At 36.1% G+C, this 12,963-nt stretch overlaps 1 protein-coding gene across 1 annotated transcript; it reads right to left on the bottom strand.

Moving 5' to 3' along the window:
* Positions 1-1,675: 1,675 nt before the first annotated feature.
* On the bottom strand, positions 1,676-2,691 carry LOC110302006 (olfactory receptor 7G2-like). Its single transcript, XM_021172750.1, has one exon. It carries the CDS (start codon positions 2,628-2,630, stop codon positions 1,692-1,694), a length of 939 nt encoding a protein of 312 aa, XP_021028409.1. The 5' UTR covers positions 2,631-2,691; the 3' UTR covers positions 1,676-1,691.
* Positions 2,692-12,963: the final 10,272 nt, after the last annotated feature.

Raw genomic sequence — 12,963 nt, 5'->3', positions numbered from 1 at the left:
AAAAATTTACATTTGATACCAAATAGTTAATTTCATCTTCTGAAGGTAGACTTTTGTGCATTAATCACATAAATAGTAACCAATTATATTAGAAAGACAAATGTTATTTGGGACAGGCTTTGATATGCTTCTAGGTAACTTATTTAGTTTACTAGAAAAATAAAATCTAGTTTCACCATAAAAAAATGTTTTAACAAGCAGGAGATGGAGCTTCTGTACTTCTGTGACTAGAAACATCCCTAGATATGACAGTTGCATTTTCTCCATCACCAGGAAAGTAAAGGAGAGCCCAGATCAATTCTAGTATGTCTTCAATTCATGAGAATAGTGTAGTCTTATTCTTTGTTCCATAGTGTTTTTTAAGTTAGGCTGTTTTTAATAGAGTACCAATATTCAAAGTTTCAAGGTTTAAGTTCTAATACAGAGTCATATTTCTTCAGGAATGTAGCTTCTGTTAGATTACCTATTATCAACTAAATAGCCCCATCCTCCTTAATATTCTTGCAACAGCTAATGTACTCAGTAGCTTTTAAAACAGAAAATGAGTACAAGAAGTTGAAACAATTAAGAAAGGAAGTTTAGAAAGGACTGTGGGTGTATTCAATAGAAAGATATTGGATATGGGTATAAAATTCTCCAATTATTTTTAAAAATCTTAATGTGTGTGGATGAATTTCATATCATCTCAAATTTTTATCAGCTAATAAAAATGTATTAACAATAAAATGAAGTATGACATTCTTAGCAAGTAATTTTGTAGCAGTTATTCCTTCACATATTGTCCTTGACAGTAGACCTAAGTCCAAGACAGTGATGGAAATTTCCCATGACCAAGTAAAGGGTACACACACTAACTCACAAATACACACAAACACATGCATATGCATGTGCAGATATGCATGAACACACATACACATGCCCTACCTACATACATACACGCATACAGACAGATATATATACACATGCACACACACACTCAGAGAGAGAGAGGGAGAGAGAGAGAGAGAGAGAGAGAGAGAGAGAGAGAGAGAGAGAGAGAGAGTTAAAATTCATCTTCACAGCCCCTTTCCTGGGAGCTGAAAAAAGAAGAAATTCTATATCCAGGTTGGAAACTATGTGGCAATGAGGACTGAGATAATAGCTTTGAGATTGACTTTACTTGCTGCATTTCCAGAGAGTATCTTCACAGCACTATGGCTGATCAGCTTACAACAATCAGATTTTCTGCTCAAGGGGATCTAAAAAACACTTCCTACCTAAGCAGTTACTCACATACATATATAGGAACCACAAATGCACGCAAACACACATATACATGTTAATAAATGTAGTAGTAATGGGCTAGAAATTTTTTGGAGCATAAATCAGTGGCTGCTCCACTTCAGGACTGGGATTCAATCCTGACCTCCTATTTGACAGTTACCAACCATTTACAGTTCTAGTTCCAGGGTATCTTATCCCCACATCTGGTCAATATGGGAATTAGGCATATTCATTATATAGTTACATACATAGAGGAAAAACACCAAAACAAATAAAATAAAGTAAAATTACATTAGAAATGAAATTCTATGTTCAGCTTCAATGAAGTAAAATTGAAACAAGACAACTGAAAATCCAAGTTAAGTTCACTGAGTAATTATATTAGAAGTAATCATTGGCATTTTGACAAGTCACAGATTAATCATACATCATGGGAGAGAAACTGTTTTACCAATTACCTTCTTCAGTGCTTCCTTCATATCCCTGTTCTTCAAACTATAGACAAAGGGGTTCAACATTGGAGGAACTATGGAATACATCACTGAAGCAATAGCAATTTCCTTCGGTGAATCAATTACTACTGATGTAATGTATACACCAAAACCAGTCCCATAGAACAAGGAAACAACTGATAAATGAGACCCACAAGTAGAGAAGGCTTTATACTTTCCTTCTAATGATGGCATTTTCAATACTGTAGAAACAATGTGAACATAAGAAAAGATTATTCCAAACAGAGGAACACCAGCAAAAATAGAAGCTGTAACAAATATCAGGATGTTGTTGATGAGGTTGTCAGAACAGGCAAGCTTGAGNATTTGTGCAATTTCACAGAAGAAGTGGAGGATTTCCAGGTCTGTGCAGAAGGACAAGTGCAGCACCATCAGACTATGCAGCAGACCATTTACAATACTAATAAATAAAGAGATTAGAACCACAATTACACAGAAGAAGGGATTGATGAGGACTGTGTATCTTAGAGGATAACAAATGGCTATGTAGCGGTCATAGGCCATTATTCCAAGGAGAAAACATTCAAAGATGACACATACAGCCACAAAGCATCCCTGGCTCAGACAGCCAGCAAAAGTGATCCTCTGATCCTGTGTTTGTACATTCACCAACATCTTTGGGACTGTAATGCTGATTAAATACATGTCATTAAAAGCCAGATGGCAGAGAAAGAAGTACATGGGTTTGTGGAGGTGGGAGTCACAAATGATGGCCAACATTATAAGAAGATTTCCAAAGATGGTGATCAAATACATGCATAAAAAGAAGCCAAAGATGAAGGGCTGCAGCTCTATGTCATCTGTGAGTCCATGAAGGAAAATATCCAAAACAACCGACTTGTTTTTAACTTCCATATTATGTATAAATCTTAAGGAACGGGAGCAAGAAGTTATTGAAATACGGGAATGAAGAGTTTCACTGTACAATTAAATTTGTTTGAAAAGAACCTTATATATGCCTTAGGGTTTCAAATTTAACCTACTATTTCCATTTTTGAAGTGGAATGTGAGTAAATAAGTTTGAAAGCAACACCATCTAGTTTGTCCTACATAGTTATTGCTATCTAGTAATTTATACCAATAATGAATTTTCTTCTACTATCAGTACAAGAATAATTACCAATGCCTAATTAAATATAAAAAGTCATTGTATTAGAGTAAAGAGCTTCTTTGCTTTGAATTAAATGACACCTACTCTTACAAAAGGACAATTAAAGAATGATCTAGATTGTGTTTCAGGAGAAAAGTTCATGGGAATGATTTGTGTAATAAATTGATAATAGATGGACGTTTAAGTGGAATTTTTACTAATCATCTTACACATGCTATTCTGATTCACCATGTTGATAATCTAAAAAAAAATTCCTACTTCATTTCTAAAAATTAGTCAGGGGGTCTGTACTTCTTGTCTGTAATCCAGAATGATGTAAATATCTCACCTGTGTATTGCAAATGGAAGAAAACTCCCTTACAGATTCAGACTCCAGTAACGGTTCCCCGTTAAAGATGAATTATCTCTGAACTGAGTCCAAGAAATTTTAAGATTTTTGAAATGATGTTGAATAGGTTGCAAGCTGAATGCTTTATGTCTCTTAATCTCAGGAGGCTTTATGTTCAAAGCTCCTCATTAGACCAGCAACATGATTATTAGTGTAAACCCATGAGTTCGTATCTTTAAAGACCCACGCTAATAATATTAGAGAGTTTAGAACATTTGATTCTCTGACACTGGAGACCAGTTGAACACAAGTGAGTTTCCTCCCACACTTCATTGTATTACATACATAAAATATAGCACTGCTCTCATAACCTTCACACATGCTTTTTAATATTCTGTACAAGCTAGAGATTATCTTTTCCATGATATATATTAGTCTGTGTCCAATTATATTTTTATTAATATGTTCTATTTTTGTACACAATTGTACCTGTAAAAGTTTTAAATTATCTTAGAAAATCAAACAATATTGTCTTCCCAGGGTATCATCTCTGTCAACTGAATCATAAATTTGTTCTTATCTGCTGTATATTTCTTGTATTTCTTGTGATCACTACTGATAATAAGATAGTATTCAAGTACTATGTCCCCACACAGTGAATTAGTGATAATGTTCACAATTTTTTGCGATTATTTTTTGCATGGAAGAAGACAATGACTTAAATTTAGGGGATTTTTTTTAATGATTGTGATTTTAGATTTGCTTGTAATTTTACTTAACTGCTTTCCTTTTCTGTTGTTTTATTTAAAGCTGATTATCATTCAGAGTGTAAAAAGGCATGTGATTAACATTTTTAAACCAAGCCAAACTAAACAGCCTTTTAACTCATGTTGAAGTGTAGGCTTTCTGGTTTTAAAAAAAAGTCAATGAAACATTCCAATGTTCAGCCTTGTTCTTATTGAACTACATTTCTAAGACTTCTGATGCATCTCCCTTTCCTCCAACATCTCTCATCTTTCACTATCTTCTCTCATCTTAGGGTACTTGTATTCCCAAAATTATTTAAAATCTGAGTCTATTTATTGTTTGATAGGCCAAACTTTTACTCTTCAAAATCATCTGGCCTACAGCAATAAACTAGAACCAGCAAGTCATTACTAACCTATATGTGCCAAGCTAGTAATAACCAGTACATGTTTACTCCCTTTTACAATTTATATTAGAAAATTGCCCCCATATTCTACAATATGTGATTGCTCCCACCTATCTATTTTAATTTTGGAACATAACCTATAATATTAAACTCATTATAGCAATGAATAAATTATTTGATATGTCATTTCTTTCTTTTTATTTATATTTTGGAGACCTCGTTTTTCTATTATTTATTTATTTATTTATTTATTTATTTATTTTATTTATTTACAGTACATCCCAATATCTGCACCAATCTCTCGGTCCTCATGGACACAGTTCCTGTCCACAGTTTACCTCCCCTTCTCCTCTGAGAAAGGGGAGGCATTCCTGGTTATCATCCCACACAGGCACATGAAGTCACTCCAGGACTAGGAGTATCCTCTCACATTGTAGCCATACATGGAGGCACGGTTAGGTGAAAGGGATCCACAGGCAGGCCACTGATAAAAGGAGAGTGCTCACTACAATGGTCCTTTTTGTTTGTTGGTTTGTTTTTTGACTATTGTATGCCAGAGTTTCCTTTATTTAAAAAGACATGAATTAAATTTGGGAATTTAGTTGTGAGAATATTCTGGAAGTAGTGATGAAAATTGGGATCATACAAAAGTCTATCTCGCCCTTCTGGTTGGAGCCAGCTCCAGGTTACCTAAAGAACTTGGCAGACAGTCCCACAGTGCCCAGAGGACTCTCCACTCGATCTTAGGATCACTGGTGAGTGAACACAGCATCTGTTCCAGACCAATGGTGATGGGCCTTTGAGACTAGGAGCAAGGAAATGGGAGCCCTGCCTGACCAGCAGCTTGGGTTCCTTCTGATCAGTGCTGGTATACCTTGGTTTCTAACACAACAGACAGCACAGTGGTCCCCAGAGGAGACATCATGTCGAGGCACTGTATCAAGGTCAGGATCTTAGAATTCCAGGATCCCAGGATAACAGGAGCTTGGTCACACCAGGTTCTCAGGGTCTCAGAGGAAGCTTGACTGTCAAAAATTCTGAAACACCCAGAATCTCAAATTTACAGGAGCCCAGAATCACAGGATCACAGAGGAAGCTAGACTTCTGTGACTCTGAGGAGTCCTGAATCAACTGGGATTATAGGAAGGACAGGCTCCAATCAGATATATTCAGGGCAGCAAGCACTTCAGAAAATCAGATGTCAGGAGACAAGCTTAAGAACAGAAGCAACATAAATGAAGCTTACTTGGCATCATCAAAACCAAACTCACCCACCATAGCAAGTCCTGGATACACCATTACACCAGAAAAGCAAGATATGGATCTAAAGTCACTTCTCACGACAAAGATGATGATGGGGGACTTTAAGAAAGAAAGAAATAAGTCCCTTAAAGAAATACAAGAAAACATAGGTAAACGGCTAGAAGCCCTTAAAGAGGAAACACAAAAATCCCTTAAAGAGTTATAGGAAACCACTACAAAACAGGTGGAAGAATAGAACACAACCATCCAGGATCTAAAAATGGACACAGAAACAATAAGCAAACCAAAAAGGGAGTGAACTCTGAAGATAGAAATCCTAGGAAAAAAATCAGGAAACTTAGATAAGAGCATCAGCAACAGAATACAAGAGATGGAAAAGAGAATCTCAGATGCAGAAGATTCCATTGAAAATGTGGACACAACAATCAAAGAAATGCAAAATGCAAAAATATATTAACTCAAAACATCCAGGAAATCCAGGAGGCATTGGGAAGATCAAATTTAAGGATAGTAGGTAGAGATGAGAATGAAGATTTTCAACTTAAAAGGCCAGTAAATATCTTCAAGGAAATTATAGAGAAAACTTCCCTAACCTAAAGAAAGAGATGACCATGAACATACAAGAAATTCACAGAACTCCAAATAGACAAGGCCAGAAAAGAAATTCCTCCCCAACACATAATATTCAGAACAACAAATTCACTAAATAAGGATAGAATATTAAAGCAGTAAGGGAAAATGGTCAAGTAACATATAAAGGCAGACCTATCAGAATAACACCAGTCTTCTCAACAGAGATTATGAATGCCAGAAGATACTGGACAGATGTTATACAGACCCTAAGAGAAAACAAATGCCAGCCCAGGCTACTATACCCAGCAAAACTCTCAACTACCATAGATGGAAAAAACAAAGTATTCCATGATAAAACCAAATTCACACAATATCTTTCCATGAAGCCAGCCCTTCAAAGGGTAATAAAGGGAAAACACCAACACAAGGACGGAAACTGTACCCTAGAAGAAGCAAGAAGGTAATCCTTCAACAAACATAAAATAATATAGCCACAAGAACAGAATCCTAACTCTAAAAACAAAAATGACAGGAAGTAACAATTACTTTTCCTTAATATCTCTTAATATCAATGGACTCAACTCCCCGATAAAAAGACGTAGACTAACACACTTGGTACATTAACAGGACCCAACATTTTTCTGAATACAGGAAACCCACCGCAGGGCAAAAGACAGACACTACCTCAGTGTTAGAGGCTGGGAAACAATCTTCCAAGCAAATAGTCCAAAGAAACACGCTGGAGTAGCCATTCAAATATCAAATAAAATCGACTTCCAATACAAAATTATCAAAAAAACAAGGAAGGTCTCTTCATACTTATCAAGGGTAAAATCTTCCAAGATGAACTCTCAATTCTGAATATATATACTCCAAATGCATGAGCATCCACATTCATTAAAGGAACTTTAGTACAGATCAAAGCACACACTCTACCTCACACAATAATAGTGTGAAACTTTAATACCCCACTCTCATCAATGGATAGATCCTGGAAACAGAAGTTAAACAAAGACACAGTGAAACTAACAGAGGTTATGAAACAAATGGATTTAACAGATATCTACAAAACATTTTACCCAAAACAAAAGGATATACCTTCTTCTCAGCATCTCATGTTACCTTCTCAAAAACTGACCATATAATCAGTCACAAAACAGGTCTCAACAGATACAAAATATTGAAATTGCCCCTTAAATCCTATGAAATCACAACGGACTCAGGCAGATCTTCAATGAAAACATAAATAATAGAAAGCCAACCTTGATGTGGAAGTTGAACAATACTCTATTCAATGATAACTTAGTAAAGGAAGAAAAAAAAGAAATAAATTATAAACTTGTTAGAGTTTAATGAAAATGATGGCATAACATTCTCAAACTCATGTGACCCAATGAAAGCATTTCTAANAGGAAAACTCATAGCTCTGAGTGTCCCCCAAGAGAAACTAGAGAGAGCACACACTTTCGTCTTGACAGCACACATATAAGCTCTAGAACAAAAGGAAGCAAATTCCTCCTTCCTATTTCTAAGAGTAGTAGACAGCAGGAAATAATAAAACTCTGGGCTGAAATCAACCAAGTAGAAACAAGAAGAACTAAATGAAGAATCAAGCAAACTAGGAGATTTTTTTTTTTTTTTTTAGAATATCAACAAGATAGATATACCCTTACCCAGACTAACTATAGGGCAGAGGGACAGTATCCTAATTAACAAAATCAGAATTGAAAAGGGAGACATAACTAAAGAAACTGAGGAAATCCAAACCATCATCAGATCCTACTACAAAATGCTATACTCAACAAAACTGTAAAACCTGGATGAAATGGACAATTTTCTAGACAGATACCAGGTATAAAAGTTAATTATGGATCAGATTAACAAACTAAACAGCCCCATATCACCTAAAGAAATAGAAGCAGTCATTAATAGTCTCCCAATGAAGCAAAGCCCAGGACCAGATGGGTTTAGTGCAGCGTTCTATCAGACCTTCAAAGAAGACTTAATTCCAATTCTCTTCAAACTATTTCACAAAATAGAAACAAAAGGTACTCTACCCAATTCATTCTATGAAGCCACAATTATTCTGATACCTAAACCACATAAAGACCCAACAAAGAAAGCATACTTCAGACCAATTTCCCTTAAGAATATCTATACAAAAATACTCAATAAAATTCTCACAAACCGAATCTAAGAACACATCAAAACAATCATCCATCACGATCTACTAGGCTTCATCCCAGGGATGCAGGGATGCTTTAATATATGGATATCCATCAACATAACCCACTATATAAACAAACTCAAGGAAAAAAAAAACACATGTTCACCTTGTTAGATGATGAGAAAGCATTTGACAAAATCCAACACCCATTCATGTAAAAAATCTTGGAAAGGTCAGGAATTCAAACCCATACCTAAACATAATAAAAGCAACATACAACAAACCCATAGCAAACATCAAACTAATGGAGAGAAACTTGAAACAATCCCACTAAAACCAGGGACTAGACAAGGCTGCCCACTTTCTCTCTACCTATTCAATATAGTACTTGAAGTCCTTTCCAAAGCAATTAGACAACAAAAGGAGAACAATGGGATACAAATTGGAAAGGAAGAAGTAAAAAATCACTATTTGAAGATTATATGATAATATATATATATATATGTGTGTGTGTGTGTGTGTGTGTGTGTGTGTGTGTGTGTGTGTGACTCTAAAAATTCCACCAGAGAACCCCAAAACCAGATAAACAGCTTCAGTGCAGTAGCTGGATATAAAATAAACTCAGTCAAATCAGTAGCCTTTCTCTACACAAAGGATGAACAGGCTGAGAAAGAAGTTAGGGAAACAACACTCTTCACAATAGTCACAAATAATATAAAATACCTGGTTGTGTCTCTAACTAAGGAAGTGAAAGATCTGTGCGATAAGAACTTCAAGTCCCTGAAGAAAAAAAATCGAAGATCTCAAAAAATGGAAAGATCTCCCATGCTCATGGATTGGCAGGATCAATGTAGTAAAAATGGCTATCTTGACAAAAGCAATCTACAGATTCAATGTAATCCCCATCAAAATTCCAACTCAATTCTTCACTGAGTTAGAAAGGGCAATTTGGAAATTCATCTGGAATAACAAAAAACCTAGTATAGCAAAAGCTCTTCTCAATGATAAAAGAATCTCTGGTGGAATCACCATGTGTGACATAAAGTTATATTACAGAGTAATTGTGATTAAAAAAAAAAGAAAAGAAAACAAACAAACAAACAAACAAAACCTGTATGGTACTGGTACAGCGACAGACTGATAGTCTAATGGAATAGAACTGAAGACCCAGAAATGAACCCACATACCTGGTGGTTATCATGTAGAAGAATGAAAATTGATCCATTCTTATCTTCTTATACAAAGTTCAGGTCTAAGTGGTTCAAGGACCCCCCACATAAAAGTCGAAACACTGAAACTTACAGAGGAGAAAGTGGGGAAAAGCCTTAAAGATACGGGCACAGGGGAAAAATTCCTGAACAGAACTGCAATGGCTTGTGATGTAAGTTTGAGAATTGACAAATGGGACCTCATAAAATTGAAAAGCTTCTGTAAGGCAAAAGATACTGTAATAAGACAAAAGGCCAAAAAGAGATTGGGAAAGATTTACTAATCCTAAATCTGATAGGGGCCTAATTCCTAATATATACTAAGAACTCAAGAAGCTAGGCTCAAGAAAATCCAATAAACCTATTAAAAATGGGGTACAGAGCTAAGCAAAGAATTCTCAACTGAGGAATATTGAATGGCTAAGAAGCACCTGAAAATATGTTCAACATCCTTAATAATCAAGGAAATGCAAATCAAAACAACCCTGAGATTCCACCTCAAACCAGTCAGAATGTCTAAATTAAAAAATTCAGGTGTCATCAGATGCTGGCGAGGATGTGGTGAAAGAGGAACAGTCCTCCATTGCTGGTGTTATAGAAAATTGGTACAAACCCTCTGGAAATCAGTCTGGCAGTTCCTCAGAAAATTGGGCATAGTACTACAGGAAGATTCAGTAATACCTCTCCTGGGCATATGCCCATAAGATGTTCCAATTTGTAATAAGGGCACATGCTCCACTATGTTCAGAGCAGCCTTCTTTATAATAGCCAGAAGCTGGAAAGAACCCAGATGCCCCTCAACAGAGGAATGGATACAGAAAATGTGGTACATTTACGCAATGGTGTACTACTCAGCTATTAAAAATAAAGAATTTATGAAATTCTTAGGCAAATGGATGGATATGGAGGATATCATCCTGAGTGAGATATCCCAATCACAGAAGAACTCACATGTTATGCACTCATTGATAAGTAGATATTAGGTCAGAAACTTAGACTACCAAAGACAGCATTTTCAAAACACATGAAACTCAAGAAGAAGAAAGACCAAAGTGTGGATACTTCATTCCTCCTTAGAATAGCTGTCTCTGGTGAGTCTATCCTGGGGCCTGGCAAACACAGAAGTGGATGCTCACAGTCAGCTATTGGATGGAACACAGGGCCCCCAATGGAGGAGCTAGAGAAAGCACCCAAGGAGCTGAGGGGTCTGCAATCCTATAGAAGGAACAACAATATGAAATAACCAGTACCCCTGGAGCTCATGTCTCTTCTCTGCATATGTATCAGAAGATGGCCTAGTCAGCCATCATTGGGAAGAGAGGCCCCTTGGTCTTGCAAACTTTATATGCCTCAGTATAGGGGAACGCCAGGGCCAAGAAGTGGGAGTGAGTGGGTAGGGGAGTGGGGGGGAGGGTTTGGGGGACTTTTGGGATAGCATTTGAAATGTAAATGAAGAAAATACCTAATTAAAAATAAATTTTAAAAAATTAATTAATTAATTAAAGAAAGAAAAAAGAATAGGGAACAAAATACTCTTGGAAGGAATTACAGAAACAAAGTTTGGAGCAAAGCCTGAAGGAACGACCATCTAGAGATTGTCCCACTTGGGTATCCACCCCATAAACAACCACCAAACCCAGACACTGTCTCCTGCTAGGCTCTACCAGTGCCTGGAAAATACAGAATTGGATGCTCACTGTCATTCATTGCACAGAGCACAAGGTACCCAATTAAGGGGTCCAGAGAGATACCCACGAAGATAAAGGGAACTAAAGCTCCATAGAAGGAACATCAATATGAACTAACCAGTACCCCTAGAGCTCCTTGGAACTATACCACCAATCCAATAAACACGTGGTGGAACTTGTGGTGCTAGCTATATATGTAGTAGACGATGTACTAGTTGGTCATCAATGGGAGGAGAATCCCTTGGTCTCGTGAAGACTCTATGCCTCATTATAGGCGAATGCCAGGTGCAGGAATGGGAATGGGTGGATTGGGGAGCAGGGGGAGGGAGAGGGGATAAGGGATTTTTCAGAAGGGAAACTAAGAAAGGGTATAAAATTTGAAATGTAAATAAAGAAAATATCTAAAAAAGAAAAAGAAAAAGAAGTCTATCTCATAAATTTTACCACAGGATACACACAATATTTCCGACAATATGCCTGAAGCAAGACAAGCTTAGTTTGTTTTCAATACAAAATCCTAGTATTTCATTAGACCAAGCAGCTATGATTATAGGTCTGTACCATCAAATCTGTCTGCAATGGCAATTTTAAAAACTAAGCCAACAGAATCATGGGTATTATATATTGATACCTTGTGTAATTATATTTCAGACATCATTGTATAAGTATTATATTTGGATTTTAACTATAAATTATAATTGTAATTATAACAATAAAATGTATAGTATTTGTAATAGCCCAGATTATTTTGTGTGTTTTCACATGAATATTTTGACTAATACCATAATTAGATGTAAGCCCTATCTAACACTGCAGGTTTTCTTTTTGGTAAGAGATAACTACTTGATGTTTGGTCTCTTCTGTTGTGTGGTGATTTCATTTAGATTCTTTTGTATATGGGTAGATAATAAATTTTCTACTCTACTAGGTTTCCATATGATACCTCAAATTCTTCTTTGTTTTAGTCATCACTCCCTATATTTCCACACTCATCAAGTCTCTTCTCATGTTCATTTGATCCCCCCTCTCTACCTCTTACCAGGTAAAGAACAAGGCAAAGAAAAGAGAGTAGAAGGTCATGATACAGCCTTTAGGGGTCTGTTAATAATGACCAATTACTACATAAGTCTGAAATTCTCAAAAGTTCCACTGATTTAAATATATCACCATAAGTTGAAGACTATGGAAAACTATTTCAAAGCCAGAATAGTGTCCTTCATGGGAAATATAAAAAATACTGTTTTTCCTTAGTGTGTTATTGTAATTCATGTTGTCTATCTTAGGCAATATCTACTTAATGCATATTTCTTTCCATAGATTAAGTCATCTCAGCCCTAGTTCAGACCACTGACAGACCATAGAAAGCTTAACAAGAAAAGAGGCCCAAGTGTGGATGCCTGGAACTCACTTAGAAGAGGAACAAAATAATCACAGGAGGCAAAGATGAAAAGGAAACTTGAGGGGATATTGGAGNGTAAATGAAGAAAATACCTAATTAAAAATAAATTTTAAAAAATTAATTAATTAATTAAAGAAAGAAAAAAGAATAGGGAACAAAATACTCTTGGAAGGAATTACAGAAACAAAGTTTGGAGCAAAGCCTGAAGGAACGACCATCTAGAGATTGTCCCACTTGGGTATCCACCCCATAAACAACCACCAAACCCAGACACTGTCTCCTGCTAGGCTCTACCAGT

Source organism: Mus caroli, chromosome 9, assembly GCF_900094665.2.
Source record: "Mus caroli chromosome 9, CAROLI_EIJ_v1.1, whole genome shotgun sequence".
In the NCBI taxonomy this organism is placed as follows: domain Eukaryota; kingdom Metazoa; phylum Chordata; class Mammalia; order Rodentia; family Muridae; genus Mus; species Mus caroli.
This window is presented reverse-complemented; position numbering and strand designations above follow the sequence as displayed.